This window comes from Lynx rufus, unplaced genomic scaffold, assembly GCF_022079265.1.
Source record: "Lynx rufus isolate CCGP_SWC_20201006 ecotype Redwood Valley unplaced genomic scaffold, mLynRuf1.p SCAF_8, whole genome shotgun sequence".
Taxonomy (NCBI): Eukaryota; Metazoa; Chordata; class Mammalia; order Carnivora; family Felidae; genus Lynx; species Lynx rufus.
In genome coordinates this window covers 12,176,099-12,200,881 of record NW_025814896.1, presented here as the reverse complement: position 1 = coordinate 12,200,881, position 24,783 = coordinate 12,176,099, and the positions used below count along the sequence as shown (strand labels likewise).

The 24,783-nt window shown below is 50.4% G+C and overlaps 1 protein-coding gene across 1 annotated transcript in view; it reads right to left on the bottom strand.

Moving 5' to 3' along the window:
- Positions 1-5,086: 5,086 nt before the first annotated feature.
- Positions 5,087-24,783, bottom strand: part of PTGIS (prostaglandin I2 synthase) — a 37,441-nt gene continuing 17,744 nt past the window's right edge. Inside the window, exons 6-10 of the mRNA XM_047069836.1 lie at positions 18,935-19,116; positions 10,917-11,085; positions 9,754-9,935; positions 7,713-7,864; positions 5,087-5,231 (exon numbers count right to left, since the gene is read on the bottom strand). Coding sequence (XP_046925792.1) covers positions 5,087-5,231; positions 7,713-7,864; positions 9,754-9,935; positions 10,917-11,085; positions 18,935-19,116 — 830 coding nt within the window. The remainder of the gene's footprint in view (positions 5,232-7,712; positions 7,865-9,753; positions 9,936-10,916; positions 11,086-18,934; positions 19,117-24,783) is intronic.

Genomic DNA, 24,783 nt, shown 5'->3' with positions numbered 1-24,783 from the left:
GATATACACAGGGCCTTTGTTACACTGCTTCTGTTGCTTGGAATGGTTCCCCAACTCCAACCATCGTTTTTCCCACGTGGCGGGCTCCTAGTCACCTTCCAAAGTCCAGATCCAGTGTCCCGTTCCCTGACTCCTCATGATCTGGATTAGTTTCTTTCCTCTGGGAAACTCTATTGTGAGGCTAACTTAGGATACTCCTTTTTCCTGTCTCCTCCACGGGCTGTGAATGACAATATTACCTCATCTAATGCTCACAAAACCCTACGTCATTGTCCTTCATCCCTATTTGACAGGTGAAGAACCTGGACCACAGAGACATGACCCAAATCACCCTGATATGAGGTGGCTCAGCAGAGATTCCCACCCAGGCAGAGCCTGTGCTCTTAACCACTATGGTATGTGGTCCCTAAGTAGAACCTGAACAATGATGACCTTGATTATTCCATTGAACACAAAATCCAGGAGTAGGTGATGTGAGGGTCTGTCACAGCAGCAGCTCAGAGACCTCAGGATTCTTGGTTTTCCCCGAGATTCTCTTATCTTCATGATCACACAATGGCTGCCATGGCCATGGCATGACCACCCCGAGAGGAGGAGGAAGGAGGAACTTCTCCCACACTTCTGAAGCTCTCCACAGACTTTCCTGATCATCTCATTGGCCTGTACTGGGTCACATGACAACTGCTAGCCCAATCACTGACTAGAGGGGCCTGATACCTGTATTTGGCTCAGCTCCAGATCTTGATTTGGAGGTTGGCCCTATCTTCTCTGAGCACATGGCTCCCTGATATGTGAAGGAAACCAGGGTTCTTTCACAGGGGTATTTGGGGTTTGCCCCTTGGCCAACCCATCAGTATTTCTCCACCAGTGGTCAGCCCGCAGAACCCCTGAAATAAAGTCATACAGAGGATCCAGATGCCCCAAGGGCTCCCTTCTCGGGTTTGCCTAATGTAGGAACACCTGCCTTGTCTTTCCCAGGCCACGCAGGCCACACTGGGGTCCTGGGGGAGGTCCCGGGGCAAGCGGATAGCCCCCCACCTTCTCCCCCCACTTGGCACCCTCTTCCCCACACACGCAGATGACAGAGTGACCAGAAGGGCCTGGTGATGGCGTAGCTGCGCCTCCACCGCTGGGGTCCCATATCTGCGTGCAAGGGAGAGAAACGTCTGTGTTGAATGTAAACATTTTATGTGCAAAGTGTTGCTGTCTTACTTGAGAGGTCTATCCGAGCCAAGTTCAATCCCACCGAGCCTGCCTCCATTCCCCCTCGAGGATGAGGAACCCGATGTGAGGGACATTTGCCTGCAGAAATTATTGTTTACTCAAAGATTTGAGAGGGAAAAAAACCAATCTTCTCTTTTTTATCTTTCCCAGATCTAATTCATTTCCCCTCTTCTTTATTATATTAAGACAAGTGCATAGATTATGGTGAAGGAGAGAGAACCTCCAGTGAACTTTTAAGAGACTTTTTTCTGCTTGTCTTACTTTGGGTTGTGAGCCCCCATTTCCTGCCATCGGGAGGACTGCTGATAGAGGGATCCTGAACACGGTCTCAGGAGGCAGAGAGGCCTATGCTCAACTCTTGCGGCTACTAATTAGCCACGTGTCAAGCCCCTTCACCTCTCCAACAGCCATTTTCTTCATCTACAAAAACGGAGATAATAATATATGCAGGGCAGCTGGAAGTACGGCTGGTTCTAAAGGCCCTGTCCCAAAGCTGGCACCCAGTAGGTGCTCTGTTGTCTCTTCCCAGAAACCAACCTTGCCATTCCGGACACGGCCGACGCTCCACCTAAATCACACTGAGGCAGTTCGACAAACAAGGATGATTTAATACATTTCAGCACATTTCTGTTCAACAATATTATATGAAAATAGAACTCTTTATTACAACAGCAAGGCATAATAATCACGGCTACTCCCGAAACACGGTGTTTATCAAAAAACAAAAACAAACGGGTGGGACGTCCCCAGCTCACTGCGAGCAGGGCTGGCTGGTGGCAGGAGAAGACCCTGGGCTCAGACACACACCCTCTGCCCCCTTCACCTGTGACTGTCAAGGAGAAAGCCTCGGGTGATGCTGGCCTGGCTGTAACACCCCTGGACCGCCTCCTTGTCTCATTTTGTAACAGAGAAGAGACAGACCTCGGGCTCTGAGCCTTGGCGACACGGCACGGAGGCCCTCCCACCCCGGCAAATTTATATTTCACAGCCACTTTCTATTTTTGGCAGTGAGAGATACATGTTGTCCGTTACTGGCAGTGATGGAATAACGTTCCCTTTTAAGCAAATTTAAGTGTAAAAAATGAGTCTGTTTCAAGGAGAATATCTGGTAAACAGCAATACAAAATATAGCAAAAAAAAAAAAAATGACAATGGGAAGGAAACACTTCATTAGGTCAACCTAAGAGCATTTAAAAAAAATGTTTATTTATTTTGAAAGAGAGAGAGGGAAAGGGAGCGTGTGTGAGTTGGGGAGGGGCAGAGAGCGAGGGGGGACAGAGGATCCAAAGCTGGCTCTGCACTGATGCGGGGCTTGAACCCACGACGCGCGAGATCATGACCCGAGCCGAAGTCGGACACTTAACCAACCGAGCCACCCAGGTGCCCCAACCTAAGAGCATTTCTAGCATGTGTCCTGCAAGTTTGTGATTCTAAAGCAAAATATGAACAAATACAACGATGTCCGGGTACCCTCCTAACTGACCTGTGGCAAGGAGCGAACACACTCACCTTTCCCTCTTTTCACTGTACCTTATGTTTACATTGATTTCTTTTTAAAGAAAAAAGGGGAAAAGAATAAAGATTAAAACAAAGGAGGATTTAAAGCGTCGCCTCTCAAGCTCTACTCCAATATCTCTGGTACCAGCTGGGGCTACCTGGTGGGAGACCCATCTCTTCCTAATGACTGTGGCTCCAAGGAGCTGCCACCTTTAAAAGCAATTGGCCTTTTGGGGACATGGGTGAGAATCTAGTCCTGGGGACCACACAGCCCTGACCTGTGGGGCGTCATCGGGGCTTTTCCCCAGCGCACCAGGGTGCAGCCCTGCACGAGAGATCTTCCTGCAGCTACTTCTGCCGGCCTTCTTCCTTCCCTTCCAAGCCAGGAGGAGGCAGCTACAGTTGCCATGGAAACCGGCACCGTCCTCCCACAGAAGGCTGCCAACCCTGATTTCCTGCGGAGTTAAGAAGCAGGCGGCAGCAGGGGTCACCCAGGCGCGAAGACGGGTTTCCCTGGGGATATCCTGCCTCCTGCCAATCACAGTGTCTGTCTGGGAATCCTGGGGGTGCCTGGAGGCTGAGGGCCAGGGAAGCCCCCAAGCCCCTGGAACGTTTGGAGGCCTCAGGTCCTCTCCTCCCTCTAGCCAGAGCTACGGGGACTGAGCTGTAGTACGTGTGTGTGTGTGTGTGTGTGTGTGTGTGTGTGTGTGTGTGTGTGTCTTGTGCGATGCTAAACAGGACTGCCCCTCCACCACCCGCCTGGAGCCCAAGGAACACAGAGCTACCCACCCAGCATTTGCTACTGGGACACGAATTCTGCCAAATCCTACCAAGTCACGGCACCTCCCTGAGCGCCCCTCCTCATCCATAAAGAAGGCATAACCATCCTCTCTTCACAGAGATGCTGTAAGAAGTAGGAATACCGCATCTACTGCACCTGTCACAGGCATTCAGAGGGTCCTCAGTAAACAGGACCTCATGTTAATAATGATACTTAACATCACAAGAAAGGTTTCCAGGCAGTTTTTCTCTTTGATCTGTCCCCCCACCCCCCGACCACAAAGCTGACGCAAAAGCAAGTTTTCATCCTTGATCTGTTTGTACGAAGGGGGGGTGCACCCAGGACAGGTGCACCATGGGTCTGAGGACCAATTAGTAGGTTGTTACCACCTCCTACAGTATCACTTCTAAGAGTTAGAAGAGGGTTCTCAAACTGGAGTGCCTTCAAGGGCCTGGGGGTACTGGGAAGGGAAAAGCAGAAAAATCTCCACCAAGTGGAAACCCTAGTGAGCCAGAATGCACGTGCCCTGGATAAGGGAGGTGGCTGTATCTCAGCTCTGGCCAATAGCCGCCCTTGGGAATATGGGCCCAGTGTGGCCAGGCTGTCCACGTTTTCAAGAGAAGCTGGACATTTTAAACAGACTCTCCCAAAGAGGACACGGTAACAGCTAATGTATTTTTTCGAAGTCTGGGCCACACAAAACAGGTCTGCCACTGGAGCGGGCAGCAGCTGGTGGTTCCAGGCTAGGGTGTAGCAAACCAACACCTCCTTTTCTGGCTCCACCAGCCCAGGGAGCCCTGGCTGGTTCCTTCCAACGGGGCCAGCCTGCTGGGGCTGTCTTTCTCATTCCCTACTGGAGTCTGGACACTGGGGAAGCTCTCCCATCTGGAGCCCATACATCTAGGACAGAGCACAGAGCTTTGGGAGGAGCGCATGTTCTGTGCCTTGAATATTCGCCTTTGGGAAAACCTTCCTGAATTTTCTCAAGCATTGGTGTGAATGGAGAGATAAGGCAAGTGTGGCAAATGGGGCCCGTGGGTAAGCAGACAATTAAGGGACTCCTTTGGCTTAGGCTAGTTTAATGGTAATTTGGGGACAGAGCCTGTATCAATGGACACATGGGTAGGCCCTGATTGGCCTTTTTATGGCCAGCATCTGCTTTGACAGGCTAAGGCCTGGACCACATCACTGTCGAGGACCTGGCCCCTTGGGGAGCGGGGGCATGGCAGACCAGTCAAGACTCCTCTGCTTCTGCCCTGTGGGTCCCAGCTTTTGTGGATATCATGAGGTGGGGGGCAGGGCAAGGTGAGTCGGGAGAGAAAGAGACTCCTTTTGAAACTCGACCAGAACAGCAAACCATTCACAGAGCTTCTGGTGTCCCTTTTCCATTCACCCCCTCTCAGCTTCCCTTCGTTCCCCTCCCCTGGGCATAGCCTTCCAAGGAAGAATCAGGAAAGTGGTCATGCGGGCACCGTTGAGTGTCCAAAGCTCCTGCACCCAGGGGAAATGCAGACACAGAAAGCCGAGTGACGGGGTGGGGGGGGGGGGCGGGCAGGCTGGGTGGAGGCAAGTGCACGGCAGAGCTCATGGCCGGACGCGGTAACGGACAGGCACGTCGTGTTCCGGCTGCATCAGCCCAAAGCCGTACCTGCTGAGGTCAAACTCGGGGATCTCCACGTCTGGGTTGATCAGCTCCAGGTCAAAGTGCACCAGCACAAGGAACACGAATCTGCAGAGAGATGGTGTCGCAGGTGGGAAGGACTGGAAGAGTTGGGGGTCTCCTCTGGAATAAGGCAGGGGGGCAATGGCTTCCTCCTGAGTCTGACCCCAGCTCTCGCTTTGGGAAAAGTGGGAGGAGAGCAAAAGAGCACAGGTGCTTCCTGCCCAAAGTCCACGAGCTCGTTCACCCCGGCCAGCCCCTGGGGCTAGGAGGCCCGCCGGCCAGTTCTGCTGACAGGCGGTGACCAGAAATGACAAATGTCGATTCCACGCCAAAGACTGCTCGGCCGACACGAGACTGTCAGCGTGTTCTCTGCCTGATGGCTGCATGTGCCTTGTGTTGGGGTGATGGGGCGGGGAGATAGAAAGAGCTTGGCCCTGAGTCTCTGTGTGGAGGGGAGGGACCCCAAACCCACAACCTACTTTGTATGAGTAGGAACTACACCTCTGTTGTGACAGGCCAGAGACTTGGGGGTCGTTTATTACAGCAACAGAGCCTGACTCCTCCTGACTCAGGGACCCTTTCTGACTCTCCTGCCCGCCCCTTGTCCTCTCCCCACCCCTTGTCCCCACACAGCTCCTGGAGCCCTCACTGTCTGCTCTGGTCAGGGCTGCTGCTAAACCAGAGGCTGCCTTTGTGAGCTTAGGGAAAGGTACCCCGCCCCCAAGGCCTCTTACTGCCGTCTCTGGGGAACCTCCTGACAAGCATACGAGCCGGGGGCAGGGTGTAATCGTGTGCCGGTAAGTGTGGAGGCAGCCCTACCTGATGTGAACTGGCCCCAGCCCACCTGCCTTAGCTCACCTCCTGTGTCAGTGGGGTCAGGACTGGATCTTCCACTGCTCAGTGTCCCTTCACCACCCCCACCGAGACCCAGGTGACAGTGTGGGACTGAGGACGCTTTAACCTCACTGAATGGAGAGGAGGGAAGGCGAGGACAGAGCCAAGTCCACACCCCAGGCAGCAGAGCTGGATGAACTCAACTCTGCCTCTTAAGTTTCCTCCCCACCCTGGGCCTCGGTTTCCCTGTCCGGTCAAAGAAGGCCCAAGAGGTGGGACGAGCCCCTCCCAGCTCTGAAGCTGTAGGATGCTAGAGATCAAGTTTGTATCGGGCAGGGAGTTCTGTGCTGACACCTGGATTTGGATCCTGGCACCTCCCCTCACCAGGTCCGTGATCACGGTGGCAAATGATCTGACCTCTAGTCAGTGTCAGGCTGACCCCTGCCTAGCAGGGGTGCATGGCAGTGAAGGGAGATAAAAATACTAACAAATTAGCTAATTTACTGACACCCTAGGTGCAAGGCACCGTGCTAAGCATTTAGTATGCGTGATCTCTTTTTATCTGTCCAGAAACTTCCCGAGGTAACAACTACAGTCAGTTCCGCTACATTTTTGAACACGTGAGTCTGTTCCAACCTGATGGATACACTGGGACACCAAGGGGGCCTCATGCAGATTCCTCATTTGCTTATGGGTTTCGTGTGGGAGAGGCACAAGGAGAAAGCACGTAACACGTGTGAGCCTGTACGACCGTCTCTCCCCTGGGTTCTTATCTTGCATGTGTTACTTCACGAGGGTTTTTTTGACTGTCGGATCCCCGGCCCCATTTTTCCCACAATCCCTGTTGATTTTATTGTGTGGCTTCACGTGGGTGTGAGTTTTACGAAAGCGCATGAAGCAGAACTTACCGCCGAGAAAACCAAGACCAAGAGGTTAATGCAACGTGCCCACCCACCTAGCATAATTCTTCCTCGTTAGTAATAGTAATGTGAGCAATTGTAATAATAACTAACACTTATTAAATGCCTACGATGAGCCAGGCAGTGGGGTAAGTACTTTGGAAGACCCAACTCCTAGATTCTGACACCACTGGGGACACAGCAGGATTAGGACCCCCGCCTTGAACCGTTGAGGAAACAGGCACAGAAGGTCACCCAGCTTACGATTACACAGGGGCAGGACAGGACAGGGCAGATGTCATAACCCTGTCTGTGGTCCGGGGGCCAAGGCTCTTGGGATCCAGGGAAGAGAATTTATAAGGCACTCCGGCCCACAGGCGTTGAAATAACCAAGAGGGAACAATGACGTTCGGCCAGTTCCTGCTGAGAGGGTTCTGAACACGCACAGCAGCTGTGGATAGCAATGGTCAGCTGCACAGAACGTCCAGTGTTTGGTATTCTGGGAGTTTGGTATTTGGACACCAGGCTTGCAGGGAAGAGCTCATTGCCAGATCTGATGATTTCAAAAGAGATCAGAAATCTGGCTTTTCATGCGTGATCTTCTGATTCTTAAAAAGTTAGCACACATTTTTAAAAACACAAATAAACAGATCTGTGGGCAGGAGAAGGCTCAAGGGCTGTGTGGAGCCTCTGCCCATTCTCCTGGCTGAGAACCCTTGGTCTCCGGAGAGGAGGGCGTGTGCTAACCAGCTGAAGCAGGAGCCTCCCCCTCCAACCCCAGGCCTGCACCCCGTGCCACCGCCCCCACACTCACTGTTTGATGCTGCTGATGGCATAAGCCTTCCCCAGGCACTGGTTGTGCCCAGCGCCCCACGGCATGCTGTAGTGTTTCAGTCGCTTCCCGTCCTTGTAAAAGTCTTTCTTCTCTGACCCATCTGAGCTCAGGAATCGGTTATACTTAAACACCTGAAATAGAAAGGAGGCCCATTTCTGTCTCCACCCCCCACAACACGCATGCCGGGAGAAAACTGTGCGAGGGTGTTCATCGAGGTCTTCTTTACAAGAGGGAAAAACTGAAAGCAACGTGAAGGCCAATCAACAGGGCAGTGGTTAAAAAATTACCGCAGCTTAGGGCGCCTGCGTGGCTCAGTCGGTTGAGCACCCAACTTCGGCTCAGGTCACGATCTCGCGGTCCGTGAGTTCGAGCCCCGCGTCGGGCCCTGTGCTGACAGCTCAGAGCCCGGAGCCTGTTTCAGATTCTGTGTCTCCCTCTCTCGTTCTGCCCCTCCCCGGCTGACGGAGTGAGTGTCTCTCTCACTCTCTCAAGAATAAATAAACATAAAAAATATTTTTTTTTTAGGGGCGCCTGGGTGGCTCAGTCGGTTAAGCGTCCGACTTCGGCTTAGGTCATGATCTTGCGGTCCGGGAGTTCGAGCCCCGAGTCGGGCTCTGGGCTGATGGCTCAGAGCCTGGAGCCTGTTTCAGAGTCTGTGTCTCCCTCTCTCTGCCCCTCCCCCGTTCATGCTCTGTCTCTGTCTCAAAAATAAATAAACATTAAAAAAAAAATTTAAAAAAATTTTTTTTTAATTACCTCAGCTTTTTAGAAGGGTAGGCTTGGTCTGTATGCGCTCACACAGAAAGGGTTCTTTTTTAATTTTTTTTTTTTTAACATTTATTTACTATTGAGAGACAGAGAGATACAGAGCATGAGCGGGAACGGGGTAGAGAGAGGGGAAGACACAGAATCCGAAGCAGGCTCCAGGCTCTGAGCTGTCCGCACAGAGCCCGACGCGGGGCTCGAACTCACAAGCTGCGAGATCATGACTTGAGCTGAAGTCAGACACTTAACCGACTGAGCCACCCAGGCGCCCCAGAAAGGGTTCTTTAGACTGGTTGAGTTAAAAAGGCAAGTTTCAGAATAGCATGTACTGTGTTATCCTGTTCACACACCTATTTATTCATACGTGTGTCAGCGTGGTATGTGTGTCTGTAAAGGCATAAAAATAATTTAAAGGATACACTCCAAACCATTGTTAGGGAACTCTGTAGAAGTGGAGAGTAAAGGCAGTGAAGAAAAGTTTTTACTTTTAAACACATGTGTCTGCATATTTCTACTTTACAGGTACATATTACTTTGGCAGGGTAAATTTTAAAATTATTTTTAGAGGTGCCTGGCTGGCTCAGAAGGTAAAACATGCAACTCTTGATCTCAGGGTCATGAGTTCGAGCCCCTCCCTGGGCATAGAGATTACGTAAACAAAATTATTTCTTAAAAAGAGGATGTCAATTTCCTTTGGTTACATTGTAGGGTAAGGTGAAGACAGTGTCTGAGAACAGGGCTTGGCACAGAGGAGGAGCTGAATGAAAGATGGGCGGAAGGACAAGTAAAAGGACCAGGGGCTGCAGAGATGGAAGTCTGAGTGGGTAGGTGGACGGATGGATGGAAGGAAGGGTATGTGGATGGATGTACAGCACAGGGCCTGGCTCATGGTAAGCACCCAAATCTGTCAGAACTTATAAAAGTTTGACCCATCTATCTCAAAGTCCGAGGAGAGAGAAAAGTGTTGAGATGCTGACATAACATTCTGAAAAAAGGAAAATTGCTCAGCTATCGCTTACAAAGCATTCCACGCATGCCAGGCACTGTGAAACCCTTTCTTACACGCTCTCCTTTAATTTTCCTGACAACCCAATGCGGCAGGTGCTATCATGAGGTCCATTTCACAGGTGAGAGACACAGAGAGGTGAAGTAATCTGGGCATGGTCACACAGCAAACAAAGAGCAGAGTTGGGCTGCCACTGAGGTCCCGAAGCCGCGGATTTTTTTTCCCCACAGTCCCTGGTATGCAACTTACCTCTGGGTCTGTGTAGATTTCCGGGTCTTTCTGGGGACTCAGGAAGGGAAAGAGGAGGAGGCGGTCTCCACGTCGCAGGCTGAATTCCCGCCCATCTGCCATGGGCATGGCCAGGTCCACCATGACCTCCCGGGTAATGAAGGGCGCAGCAGTGAGCCTGAGGCTCTCACTAAGCACACTGTCTGCATGGGCAGGCACCAGGAAGGGTCAGCAGCTGTCCTCTCACACACGCAAATGCCACCCCCAGCCCTCATTTTACAGAGGAAGGTGGGCAGGCTCAGAGAGGGTGCATAACTTGCCCCCCATCACACAGAGGAGCCAAAAAAGGCCAACTGATGAGATATGATTACTACGGTCCTCAGATATTGGATGTGAGAGTTTGGGTCTGACACTAGAAGCTGTGAAGGACTGTGGGAGCCAGGGCGATTATCAGGGGAGGCTGGGGAGAGCAGGGCCATCAATGTCAGTTGTTTCTGTTTGACCAGCTTACACTCCCCATCCGGAAACAGTTCCCTGATCTTCTTCTGGAGACCACTCCTCTCCCACTGTCAGAGAGTGGGCTGTTGACTTCACTCCCAATTCCATGGGCTGTGTGTGATTGACCAATCAGAGCATTTCAACCCTCTGAACCTGTCACTGGTTCAAGATGGGCATGTGACTCAAAGACAGCCAATGAGACACAATCCTGGGACTTTGGGTAGGAACATCTCAGAGAAGCACCCCCTCGTAGGACTGACAGTACGTCAGCCCGGACTGGTGGCCATCCTGCTGACCTGAGACTGGAGCCAACCCAGCAGGGCAGGGCCCAGAGAGGGACAGACTGAGTCCTAATGATGTTGTTAAAGCACCTGGGTCCACCTGTGCCTGAAGGTAGCTGTCCTCTGGACTTCTGAGTTAATGCCCTCAAAGAAAGTCCTTTGTGTGCTTCAGCCAGTTTAAGTTAGGTTTTTTGCCATTTGCAACCAAAAATCTACAGAGACCATGAGTCCTGGGCAGCTGAGTGAGGGGCACAGAGATACCAGGTCTAAGAAGATAGGAGGTCTTGGGAGACCCTAGGTCAGAGGACACTGATGGACTCTGGATGATGGGAGTCCATGCTGGGAAGGGCTTACGGGGCCCACGATGACCCAGTGTCTGGGGCTAATCTGGAGGGTCTGTCTCACCAAGCACAGGCATGCTGTCCAAAAGCTTCTGGGGCAGGGTGGTCATTTGCGAAACAGTCTGTTCTGTTCTGGAGAGGAGCTGCTCAAGCTCTCCACGGACAGCAGCCAGGGCCTCAGGATTCTTGAGGAGGAAGAGCAGAAGCCAGAAGGCAGCAGGACCCATGTTGCCCTGCAATGAGAAGGAGCCCCTGTTACACCATCAACAGGGCAAACGTGGGGTGAGAGCTGACTGGCCCGTGCCACAGCCACAGCCCTGGCCAAGGCACAGGGGTCAGTAGGCCTGGGTTCCCATGCCTGCCAAACATCTAGGCATGACTCATGTTTATCTTCAGCTCAGGACATGGCCCAAATATGCTCTGGGGCTTTGGTGTAGCCCAATGCCTACTCTCAGGGCTATTCTCGGCATCCCTGACCTTGAGCAAAATCCCTGAGCTGAGCTCACACAGGTGATCTTCATAGCTAATCAGCAAAGAAGTGTCAGAGTAGGAATAAGGTGTATCAGTTAAGATTATTGTTAACATCTAGGACGACCGAATCCTTAGCCCCGGTTCTCCACCCTTCCCTGTATCCGTGCCCCTTGTCACGGACTTTGTTCTGCCTCCCATTTCAGAGGCACAGTGTATTTCCCCAGCCCCCTGAATCTGGGCTCCGCTGTGTGACTTGTTTGGACCAACAGAATCGATCAGAACTGACCGAGCAGCAGCTCTGAGCACGGGCCTTAAGAGACCTTGTCTGTTTCCACTTGCCCGGTTTGCTTGCTGGTCCCACGAGGAGGATGAGACACACGTGGGACAGAGCCGGCCGTCCAGCTAAGCCTCGTCCGGAGCAGCTGACTCCCAGCAGACCCACAGATGTGGGAGTTAAATAAATACTCATCAGTGTGTGCCACCAAATTTTTGTGGTTTGTTATCACACAACAATAGCAACTGATGTGATGCCTGGGTATCTACTTTCAAATATTTGCACATTGTGTGTGTATGTTGCGAAGAAGCGATAATCAACGATGACCATGAAAGCTAGTAATTTCTTGAACAAAAATTACGTAAAAGTTCTCAATAGTTCAGTAATTAGGAAAATGGATAAAATCTCTTGCTCTAGGGGCACCCGGCTGGCTCGGTTGGAGGAGCATGTGACTCTTGATTTCGGGGTTGTGTGAGCCCCATGTTGGGTATAGACATTACCTGAATAAATAAAAAACTACAAAAAACATTTTTAAATTTCTTGTTCCAAGACTTCAGCCTTAGCTGAACACTTTAATATTCAGGTATTTCCTGAAGCTAAAATATGTGTGGGGTACCCCAAAATAAGCTCGCATGGGTGGAATACCAACTAACCTTGATACGGGGGACGATTTTTGTCTACCATCCCATCTTGATGATAGTCATTAAACGCCGTATTTCCCCAGTAATTCTATTACAGACATAATTGCACACGGACAAAAGGACATTTGCACAAGGATATTGATCACAGTGCTGATGTAACAACAAAAGATTGGAAGCAAAGCCGGTCTATCAATAGATCAATGAGATAGACGATGATCCCTCCATAGAACGATGATACAGGAAGTCGTTAAAAGGCAGCTGGCTCTGTGTGCACTGATGGGACAGTAGCCAAGATGCCCTGAAGCACAGGGGGACGCAGAACAGGGATTCACTGTGCTCCCATTTGTAGGTTTGAAGAGGGATCCCATGAAGAAGCACAGACCATCTCTACAAGGAGCCTCTGGGACCGAAGCGGGAAGGGCGGGGGGAGTGGCAGGTACTGATTCTCACTACATATGTCCTTTTACACTGTTTGAATTTTTTTAATGGATGCAGTACTTTTAAGCCAAAGAAAAGTGGGGTGATCTGCAATGACATGGAGAAATGCTCGTGACATGATAGTAAGTAAAATTAAAACTTGGATTTTAAAAACTGCATGATCTTGGGGCGCCTGGTGGCTCAGCTGATTAAGCATCCGACTCTTGATTTCAGCTCAGGTCATGATCTCATGGTTTGTGAGATCGAGCCCCCAATCGGGCTCTGCGCTGACAGGGCAGAGACTGCTTGGGGTTCTCTCTCTCCCTCTCTCCATCTCTGCCCCTTCCCTGCTTGCATGCACTCTCTCTCTCTCTCTCTCTCTCTCTCAAAAAAAAAAAAAAAAAAAAAACCCTAAATAACAACAACAAAAAACTCCATGATCTTAATCACAGAAAAGAAATGTACAGGAAAAGGCAGAAAACAAATGGACCAAAGCATCAATGATGGTGAAACAGATTTTCTGGGTTTTTTTTTCTTTAGCTGCTGTGAATTCAGCACCAAGGAAGTGCCATTGTTCCCTCATTCAATTCTCTCTTCAAGCAGGTACCATTATCACCCATTTCACCGAAAAGGCCAACTAAGCACTCCCCAGTCCCAGCGCACAGCAGGAGTTCAATGGTATTTGTGGAAGAAACCTCTATGTCCAAGGCAGCCTGGGAGGTGGGCTGGCAGAACCCTGGACTGGACCAGGCAGAGTTGGGTTTACAACCCAGCTCCCCGCTTTCTGTGACTCTGGACAAGTCACTTCCCACTCTGGGTCTCAAAACCTCCGTCCTGGCTAAGTAGGGTAACATAAGCCATCTCCGCCTGCTGGGCACAGAGTAGGTGCTCAGAAGTGGTCTCCCCTCCCAGCACCCCTCCTCTCCTCCCCTACCCCGTTTGAGAACGAGGTGGGGCCTTGGACTCTGAGATTTCCTCTGGCACCTCAGGTCCTACAGAGACAAGCAAGGTCACTTGCTGTCCATCACTTAAACAGCCAGGGGGGTGTAGGTGATAAATAATTCAGCCTTGGGTGAACCCAGGGCCAAGGCCATTTTGTCTTGCCTGGACAGTCTGATGGGGGCCACCGCTCATTAATCACAAAGCATGAGGGGAGCATGAGGCTGCCAGTGATCTCTGCCTTCCAGAAAAAACCGTGGCAAGTTAGGGAAGCGGCAAGGACTGCCTTCCACCCACTGCACAGACGTGTGAGTGTGCACATGTATGTGATCACACCTCTACAAGAGATCTTGAACTCACTACCCTGGAAGTCGAGCTGTCTCCCATAGGGCCCCGCCTCTGTTTACCCAGGAGAATACATCTCGTCTAGCCTCATTCCCCACCCCTGCAGCCAAAGTCCATTCACCCAGGAGCGCCTGTCCTCTGCTCTACCTTTCCTGTGAATGGCAGCAGCTGACCTCCAGGGGGCGCTCAAAGCGCACCGGACACGGCACTGGGATCCTGTGCTCCACTTTGTGGCCACCTCGCCACACAGCCAGGCGGAGTGGGGGACACGTGCACCCTGCCTGCTTCCACTCCCTTGCCTGTGGATAACAGCTCCCCATTTTCCTTCGAAGAAGTACCTCCTACTCCACTCTGGGCATCTGGGGCTGAGCCACACCCTCCAGACCTCAGGTGTGGCCTCGCTACTCGGTGATCTACTCAGAGGGGACGTGTGACTCGGGCTGGGCCAATGAGCCTCAGACCTGGGGTCTGTGGGAGAATCCATGGGAAGGAGAAGCCCTCCTCCACGGGGGGCTGCCCAGCTGCCAGGAGCTGCTGGCACCCTTCACGGCCACCCTCTGGGGCAGCCCGTCTGGGCCTGGAGCCACCAGAGAAGAAAGCAGAGCTGAGGGATGGGAGGTCACAGGTGATACCTCTTTTCATTTTTTGTGATTAAAAAAAAATCTGTTTTTTTTAGGGTCGACACGGTCACCCCTCCCCCCCACCTAATGCCTCAGAGCTGGGAGGGAAGCCTGGGCCGCCGTGGGCCTGCCAGGCAGGCCTTCGTGAACGCCTCGCTCTGCCCACCTCACCCCTTCAGAGCCAGCCCCTTCCCTGACCTGGGCGGCCCTCTAGCCCCCGGGGGCTGGAGCCTCCGGGCTCCACTCTGATCTGACGGTAGCAGCCAAGCTACCATCTGGCCACGTCTCAGAACTTTCTGCAGCTGGCCTCTGGGTGGCCCCCTCCCGGTTCCCTTCCACAGCCCCTGGACCACTCCTCCTCGGTTTTCATGCAGACTCCTCTCTGCCTTCCTGAACCCCACAGCTGGAGAGGCCAGGGGCTGGGTCCCCTCTCCATCCCCCTGAGCCCCTGCGGTCTCCAGACCAGTGGCTGCCCAAACCACCACCACACCAACACCTCCCGAGGGCACATCTCCCTCCTGGGCCTCAGCCCTGAATTCCATCTTCTTCTTCACTCCAGCTGTGTCCCCCACCCCCTACCCAGTTCTCTGTTTCAAACTCACACACCCAAAACCAACCCTCTGATTCTCTCCCCGCACGCTTGCCCCGTTCACCATCTTGCTCATCAGTTAACAGCATCTTTGTCCTTCCTGTTGCTCAGGCCAAAACCTGGAGGCATCGCTGTTGGTACCTTCTCTCAATGTCCCGTCCAACAGCAAATCCTGTTGGCTCTACCCAGAAATGTGTCCAGAATGCACTCACTCCCTCTCTTGGCCTCGGCACCTGCCCTGGTCCATCACCATCCTCTCTTGCCTGGACATTGCAGTGGCCTCATCTCTGGTCTCCCTGCCTCCACTTCCCCCCCTACAGCCGATTCTCAGTGACGTAGCCAGAATAATCCCTCTAAAGCAGAGGGCAGGCTATGTTGCCCCTCTGTTCAGTGTCCTCAAAGAATTCCTTTCTCAGAGGAAAAGCCAAAGTCCTCCCCAAAGCCCACAGGGCCCTGCTACCTCTCTATCACATCACCCTGATCCCCACCTCAGGGCCTTTGCACTTGCTGTGCCCCTGCTTGGATGCCCTCATCCTATGTATCTATATGGCTCCCCCCCCTCCCTTTATATTTCTGCTCAGATGTCACCTTCCTGGTGAGGGCTTCCTTGGCCACCCTATATAAAGTAGCCCTCCCCACCCCCTCCCCCACTTTATCGGTTCCCTACAGAACTTGACTATATTTACCTTGGCTATATTTTATATGCTGACTTGTTTACCAAGTGTCTTCTCCCAGAATATCAGCTCCGTAAGGGCAGGGGTCTTTGGTCTGCTCACTGCTCTATCCCCGGCTTCTAGAATGGTGCCCAGCACACACTGGCCATTCACTAAATAACTGTTGAACACGTCTAGTGAGCTCTAGTCACCTGCCCAGTACAATTACAGGTTTGCCATCATCGCTTTCTCCCATCCTCACCACAGCGCCTTGAGGACGGTACTGACTGCCACCTTCACTTTACAGCTGAGTAAACTGAGGCACCAAGAACATAAGGGACTGGTTTGCCAGGGAGTGGCAAAGTCAGGATTCAAATCCAGGCAGGTGGGTCACAGGGCCCGTGCCCAACACCACGGGGCTTCTCAGCATCTTGGCCCTGCTCTTAAGACTCGAGCCCTCGGGGCGCCTGGGTGGCTCAGTCCGTTGAGCGTCCGACTTCGGCCCAGGTCATGATCTCATGGCCCGTGAGTTCGAGCCCTGCGTCGGCCTCTGTGCTGACAGCTCGGAGCCTGGATGGAGCCTGCTTCGGATTCTGTGTCCCCCTCTCTCTCCACCCCACCCCTGCTTGTACTCTGTCTCTCCCTGCCTTTCAAAAATGAATAAACATTTAAAAATTTTAAAAAAAAGACTCAAGCTCTCGAAGCATCTTGTCACCTGCCTGAATTCTGCACACTGTCAACAATGCAGAGTCAGAGGATGTCCTGTCCCCAAGCCCTGCTCAGTTCTCCCGGCCCCACCAAAGGCTGTTCCCCAGACTCTCTGCCACTCAAGCCCCCAAGCCAGCATCTAGTTCTGCTGACAGAGGTCATTCTGCAAGGGATTCTGGGGGCGGTTGGGAGCTCCAAGTCTCTACCCATAAATATGTTATTAGGCACTAATGGGGCCCCAACTGCTGATTAAACCCAGCCCTTGCCCCTTGCCAGCCTTTGCCTGCAAGGACAGTTAATGGCTCTGAGAGAAAACTAAAAATAAGCTGCAAGTCGATGGGAAGGGAATTACCCAGAAATGTCAGTCTGTGCAGCTGTCACTGCTGAGGAGGGGCCAAGAGAAGGTGCAGGGCTCTGGGGTCCAGGAGAGGACAGGAACCAGGCCTCAAGAGGTAGCATCCTCAGCCCTGCTTTCTCTCACCCCAGTATCTGGTCCATTACCATACCCACTGGCGCTGGCTTCTCTGTTTCCAGAATTTCCTCATCACCTCCACGGCCACCACCTGGTCCTACCGCCACTGTCTCATCGGTGTCCTTACTTCTGCCTTTGCTCCTGAGATCCTTTCCCTCCTCTGCTTAGAACATTCCCAGGGCTCCCACCTCAGCCACAGAAAAACCCCAAGTTTTTATTTACTGGGACCCACACGCCATCCATGATCTCTTCCCTCATTCCTACCCCTCCTCACTCTGCTTCAGCCACACTCAACTCCTTCCTATTGTCCAAACACTGGGTATGATGCAACCCCAGGGCCTTTGCACTTTCTGTTTCCCCTACTCGGAATGCTCTATTCCCACATCTCTCCCAAGCCCCCAACTTCAGCTCTTTCTTATCAGCCAAACCTCTCTTTCTCAGAGAGTCCTCCTCAACCACCTTGATGACAACAGACCCCCAGGATCTCTCTATTCCTGACTCCATTTTACATCCTGTATATATCCACATCTAAATTCACCCTGAACAGGGTGCCTGGGCGGCTCAGTTGGTTAAGCGTCTGATTCTTGATTTTGGCTCAGGTCATGGTCTCACCAGTCTCCTTGTTGACAGCACAGAGCCTGCTTGGGATTCATTCACTCATTCTCTCTCTCTCCCCCACTCCCTCCCTCTCTGCCCCTGTCCCACTTGTGCAGGTGCACACACACTTTCTCTCTTTCTCAAAATAAATAAACTTAAAAATAAAATAAAATAAAATAAAATAAAATAAAATAAAATAATAAAATAAAAATAAAATAAAATCACCCTGTGTGCACTTCCTTGACTGTCTGCACCAGCTAAAACATAAGCAACAGAAGCAGTTCTTTGAGGTCTAGGTAAGTACTCAACGGAACTTTTAAATAATTCTTCAAAATGACTGTTCTGCATACTTCAAAAATGTCAAGGTCATGAAAAACAATGAAAGGCACAGAAACTGTTCCACATTAAAGAAAACTCAAAAGACAGAATGACTAAAGGCACCGTGTGATCCTGGATTGGATGTCGGACCAAGATGAGCCATAAAGGACATTGTTGGGACAAGTGGCAAGACTGAATCGGGACTATTAGATAATGATCCTGAATCTGGGTTAATTGTCCTGAATGTGATCCTCATACTGTGTCATGTAAGGGAACCTTCTTGCTCTTAGGAATATACACTGAAGTAATTAGGGATAAAGAGTCATGATGTCTGCTACTTGTCTGCAAACGACTCAGTAAAATAGCCCCAGTAGGAGATAGGGAGGAGGAGGAGGAGGGGAGGGGGAGAAGGCACATGTGATAAAATGTTAAAAATTGGGAACTCAAGGTGAACTGTGTATGTTTATTAAACTATTCACACAGCTTTTCTCTTTTTTTTATTTTTTATTTATTAATTTTATTATTTTTTTAAATATTTTTAACGTTTATTTATTTTTGAGACAGAGAGACAGAGCATGAATGGGGGAGGGGCAGAGAGAGAGGGAGACACAGAATCTGAAACAGGCTCCAGGCTCCAAGCTGTCAGCCCAGAGCCTGACGCGGGGCTCGAACTCACGGACCGCGAGATCATGACCTGAACCAAAGTCAGTTGCTCAACCGACTGAGCCACCCAGGCGCCCCAACACACAGCTTTTCTCTAAGTTTGACATTTTTCCAAATTACAGTAAATTAACACTGAATGAATGATCCCATTCCCGATACCGTCTGATGGTTAAGAAAGTCCGGGAACTGGGGCAGACAGCTGGGTATGTTCACATACCCACACCCACGCTCATGTGGAGAAACACTCGCAGATGCACACGCCCACGCACGCACACTCCTATGCACACTCACACGTGTGCCTGCGTGTGCCTGATGGCACACACAGAGACACATGCACTCACACGCAAACCACACCCGTGTGTACCATCCACCCACCTGTGTGGCCCAGAGCTGCAGCACCAGGGCCCGGGCCTGCATGTCCTCCGGCACCCCTATCTCCTCCAGGTACAGCAGGTAACTCTCCAGCCACTTGCTCCGGTGGGCCCGAGCAGCAAGTCTGGCTGGGGACAGCAGCTTCCACAGGTGACCTTTGACTCTGCACACGCGGTCCTTATCCCCTACAGGGACAGAGCACAGGGGGGCGGGGGTTACAGATCCACCCCGGGCCCAAGGCCACCCAGCCCCAATGTCCCATGAGGCCAAGGCTCTTCTGGGTGTCACTCCTCGGGGTGGGGAAAGAGGACCCAAGAAAGGCCTTCAAATGCCAACTTGTTATTATCTGTCTCACCCCAGTGGCCAGGAGTGAGGGGTCCTGTCTCGCTCACCTCTGTGAGCTCTGTCTCCAGCACCTGGCCCGCAGGAGGTGCTCTGTTAACACGCATTAAATGAATGGTGTTTCTTACACAGCAGGGGAAGGAACAGGAAACGCGGAGCCCCATTCTCCCTTCCCAGGGTCCCATCCCAAAGCAACGCCAGCCGTGTGCACAAGGAGACGACATGAGCCGACTCGCACAGCTCCGTTCAGGAGACGTGGGAAATGACCTAACTGCTATCGAGAGGGGAAAGATGGGTCTAGGGGTCTCAAACTCAACTACCTCCAGGGAAGGCAGGTAAAGTAAATGAAGGAGGAGGGCCAGGATGGGGCCATGGGGAACAGGAGGGTCGGGTGACCACCAGCCTGGCAGAGGAACTTGGCCCAGCACGGCCAGGGAGCCTGAGTTTTCAGAAGAAAATGAAAGTCCAGATGTTCACAGGGAGTCTTCCCATGTGCTTTAAGGCCGGCATCTGGGCAAGAAATGTTCGTCACTGTGCAGGCCACAAAAGCCTCTCTGAAGGGCAGCTCTGGCCCACGGATTACCAGTTCACAGGCACCTTTAAGTAAACAACAGGGTGTTAGGCTCTGGGGCACCACAGGCGGTGGAAACCGAGGTACGGATCCAGATGGGCCCGGCCAGGCAGAGGGTTGAGGGCACAAAGCCAGGTGCTTATTATTCATACACTGTGTTCACACTGCAAGACGATGCTGTATTTACAGATGTACGTGCAAATAAGAGATTTGGTTCTTCCGAAATCACCCCTTGGAAAAGTGGGTGTCGCTTTGGATGGTTACAAAATTCCCAAGGACTAGAGATGCTCTCACTGGCTTTTTGGAACCACGAAGCAGTGTTTCAGGAAGACCCATCCACCCAATGGTTCTAGACTGGGTTGCATATCACAGGGTATTCGAAAGGGTGGAAAATGTAGGGTAAACTTATATTAAAATATACATATATTTTAAGCATATTATATTTTCTTTTTTTTTAATTTTTTTTCAACGTTTATTCATTTTTTGGGGGACAGAGAGACACAGAGCATGAACGGGGGAGGGGTAGAGAGAGAGGGAGACACAGAATCGGAAACAGGCTCCAGGCTCCGAGCCATCAGCCCAGAGCCCGACGCGGGGCTCGAACTCACGGACCGCGAGATCGTGACCTGGCTGAAGTCGGACGCTTAACCGACTGCGCCACCCAGGCGCCCCAAGCATATTATATTTTCAAATAATACGCTCCATATGCTTTTCTTCAATCTCTGGACCTTTTCAGGTGATATACTTCTCAATTTAATATTTTTTAATGTTTATTTATTTTTGAGAGAGACAGAGCATGAGTGGGGGAGGGGGAGAGAGAGAGAGAGGGGAAGACACAGAATCTGAAGCAGGCTCCAGGCTCTGAGCTGTCAGCATGGAGCCCAACACAGGGCTTGAACTCACAACCTGTTAGATCATGACCTGACCGAAACCAAGAGTTGGACGTTTAACCGAGAGAGCCACCCAGGTGCCCCTGTACTTCTCGATTTAAAGCAATGAGCCCAACTGTTCATCTGAAATACATTATCTTCCTATGTCTCTCAACTTTTGGGGCACTGGAGAATCGCCCAGAAGCTTTAACCCTCTGGATGCCCAGGTCCCACTGCAGACCAATCTTGTCAGAATCTTGGGGGCATGGGACCTGGGCATGTGGAGGTTTTCAACAAGTGAGTGGAGGGTAAAGGAAGTGCTAAAGGCCCTCGGTTGATGCTCATGCTGGATTTGTAAGAGTTAGCTGATGAAATAGCTAAAGAAGGGAGCAAAGAAATTTAACACAGATTTGGAAATGACTGGGATTCTTTGAGGTCTGACAGCACAATTACAAACCTTGAATATCACTGTCAACACAGCTTCTAAGGATGACTTTAAAAAGCAACACAGTATGAAAAGACAATGAGCAGAATGAGAGAAAATATTTGCAAATCATAGATCTGGTAAGGGTCTAGGATCCAAAATATATAAAGAACTCTTGCAATTCGACAACAACAAAAACCCACCCCACCTCACAACTCCTGTTTTCAAACCTGTAAACTGGGATAACAGAAGTACCCACACAAAGGGTTGTGCAGAAATTGAATGTGTTAACTTAGAAAACAGACAGTGATTCCATGGAGAATATATTCATGTATTGTTTCTATACTTAGGAAATAATAATAACATGTGAAATAGAGAACACACAGTTGGCAGCCAGAGACCCTGGTAGAAATCCTAGCTCTGTCCCTTTCTAGAAAGATCATCTTTTGCAAAGATTTTGGATCTCTGAGCCTCGACCTCCCCATCTATAAAATGGGGGCAACCGAGCTCATGGGATCACTAGGAGGATATAAAAACACAGAACACACTTGGTACTGGTAGGGGCCTAGCATGTCATGCTTGCTACATTCTTGCCATTATTCTTAAGTATTATTTATCAGCCCCAGTGTAATGACTCAGTGCTGTGAATCAGAACTCCCAGGACTGTGTGACTAGTAATTGCATTGCAGGTTCAAATTCCAGACCTCCCATGCTGTGTGGCCTTGGCCAAGACCCTGTCCACCACTGGGTCTCAGTCTTCCCATCTGTAAAACGAGGGGCCCAGAGTTGAGTACCTCTCAAGTTTTTCCTCAGAAGCCCCTCTGTGCCCTAGAAACCTGGGCATAGTCCAGAGAGGGACATATCTTTAAAGTCCTGTGTTTTCAGGTTCGAGCCCCACCTCAGGCTCTTGTGCTGACAGCTCTGAACTTGGAGCCTGCTTCGGATTCTGTGTCTCCCTCTCTCTGCCCCTCCTCCACTCGCACTCTCTGTCTCAAAAATAAATAAACATTAAAAAAAAATTAAAGTCCTGTCTTTTCCCTATAAAATGCATTAGATTTTTGCATTAGACTCTGTGATTCCTTCTTTTTCCTTCCTTTCTTTCTCTTTCTTTCTTTCTTTCTTTCTTTCTTTCTTTCTTTCTTTCTCTTTCATGTTTATTTTTGAGAGAGAGGGAGAGAACATGAGCAAAGGAGGAGCAGAGGGAGAGGAGGACAAAGGATCTGAAGTGGGTTCTGTACCAACAGCAGAGAGCCCAATCACAGAGTCAGATGCGGGGCTCGATCCCACAAACTGCGAGATCGTGACCTGGGCTGAAATCAACAATCAGACACCCAACCAACCGGGCCACCCAGGCACCCTAGACTCTGTCATTCTTTATTATAAGGATGCTTTTCTTCCCAAAACAATATTCAAAGAAAACACGCCCCTCCCAAATAATTTAGTAAAACGAATGTTCCAGAAAGCAGTATATTTAGCTCGGGGCTCTATCTGCCCCCAATTCCCTCCTATATAAGAAGCACCAGACTCTGTGATCTAAGCATCCCCCAAAGGGTCAATTTTCTTTTAAAATATGTTTATACATTTGTTTTAAATGGTGCTTTTAGATGTTTATTTATTTATTTGGAGAGACAGAGAGTGAGAGCGGGGGCGGGGGCAGAGAGAGAGGGAGGGAGAGAGAATCCCAAGCAGGTTCTGCACCGTCAGCATAGAGCCCAATGTGGGGCTCAATCTCATGAACCATGAGATCATGACCTGAGCCAAGATCAACAACAGTCAGACACTTAACCAACTGAGCCACCCAGGTGCCCCAAAATGTTTATAATTTTAATAGTGGAGGAGAAATAATGCATTCACGTGGCAAAAAAAAAAAAAGTAAGAAAAAGAAAGAAAGCATCTCTAAGAGTTCAAACGGGCATTTCCATCCCATCTCAGCCTTCTCAGAAGCAAAATGTTCCCACAGGCTTAGAAAACAAAGATGTTAACCACACTTACCGTGGGGCTCATTTCACAATATATGTAAGTCAAGTCATCATGCTGTATTCCTTAAACTTACATGGTGCCGTGTGTCAATCATTTCTCAATGAAACTGGAAAAAAAAATAAACTAAAAAATCCCACAATATACCCACTCTTCTGCATGGTTTTGGTATATCCCGTTCTGCTTGACGGTTGCTGTTTTCCTTTATGTGAATGTACAACTTATTTCATCAGTCCCCACGGGTGGACATAAAGGCTGTCTGCAGCATTTGCTATTATTATAAGCAACGGGGCAATGAGGATCTTTGTGCATCTCTAGATGCGTGCAAGCACTGCTGTAGGATAATTCCTAGTAGTAGAAGTTCAGGTTCGAGGGAATGAGCATTTCTGTTTTGACAGGTTCTGCCACATCACTCTTCCAAAGAGGCTGCCCTCTTCACAAGCCCAACAAAGTCTGAGGGCAGCTGTCCCTCTGTCCAGCCCCAAGATGAGAAACCTTCCCCAACACTGCCACCTGCTGCCCACACTGAGAAATGCAGCCTTCCTATACCCAGCCCAGGGCGGCTCCCTGAATGACCCAGGGTCCCCTATAATAGTGTGGGTATGGATGGATGAATGCGCGATGGAGAAACCACTCTTTCCTGGAGAAGCAACCGATGCTGGGAGGTGCCAGGTGCTTTACACACAGGATTTTGCAATCAGACCAAGTTTTTCCTTTTGCCGGCTCTGCCTCCTAACAGTTGTGTGTCCCTGACAAATGACTTCATCTGTCTGGGCCTGTTTCCTTACTTGCAAAGTGGGTATAATAATATCAACCTTCTAGCACTGATGGTTCAATAAGATCATGAATTGTCTCTAAAAGGATGATACGTGGGGCGCCTGGGTGGCGCAGTCGGTTAAGCGTCCGACTTCAGCCAGGTCACGATCTCGCAGTCTGTGAGTTCGAGCCCCGCGTCGGGCTCTGTGCTGACTGCTCAGAGCCTGGAGCCTGTTTCTGATTCTGTGTCTCCCTCTCTCTCTGCCCCTCCCCCGTTCATGCTCTGTCTCTCTCTGTCCCAAAAATAAATAAATGTTGAAAAAAAAAATTTTTTTTTAAAAATAAAATAAAATAAAATAAAAGGATGATACGAGGTAACCCGCGGAGAGGAAAAGCAAATGGCTAGTGAAACATGAAAAGCTGTTCCATCACAGTGATCAGGGAAATGCCCATAAAGCCAGATGCCCTTTTTTGTCCATCAGGTTGGCAAGGTCTTCAAATCTGATAACTGTTTGTTGACAAAGCTGTGGGGAAATGCAAATTAAAACAACAAGTTACCTGCCTCTGCCCATCAGATTGGCAAACAAATGCAAAGACTGATAACATCTGGTGGGGGAATGAGCAGACTCCTTCCCTTTGGGCAGGCGTATGAATTGCTCCATGGTTTTGGAAATGATGTGGCCGCAGCTAACAAGAATTTTAATGTGTATGCCTTCTGACATGGCAAACCCACTTCCAGGAAACTGTCGAGAGGAATAAAATCACCAGATGGTAGCAAAGATACAAGTACAATGAAATACTAAAGTAGCCACACACACACACACACACGCACACACACACACACACACACACACAAGGAAACAATTATAAGTATCCATTGGAGGGGGATGGCTGCCTAAATCCTGACAAGCAA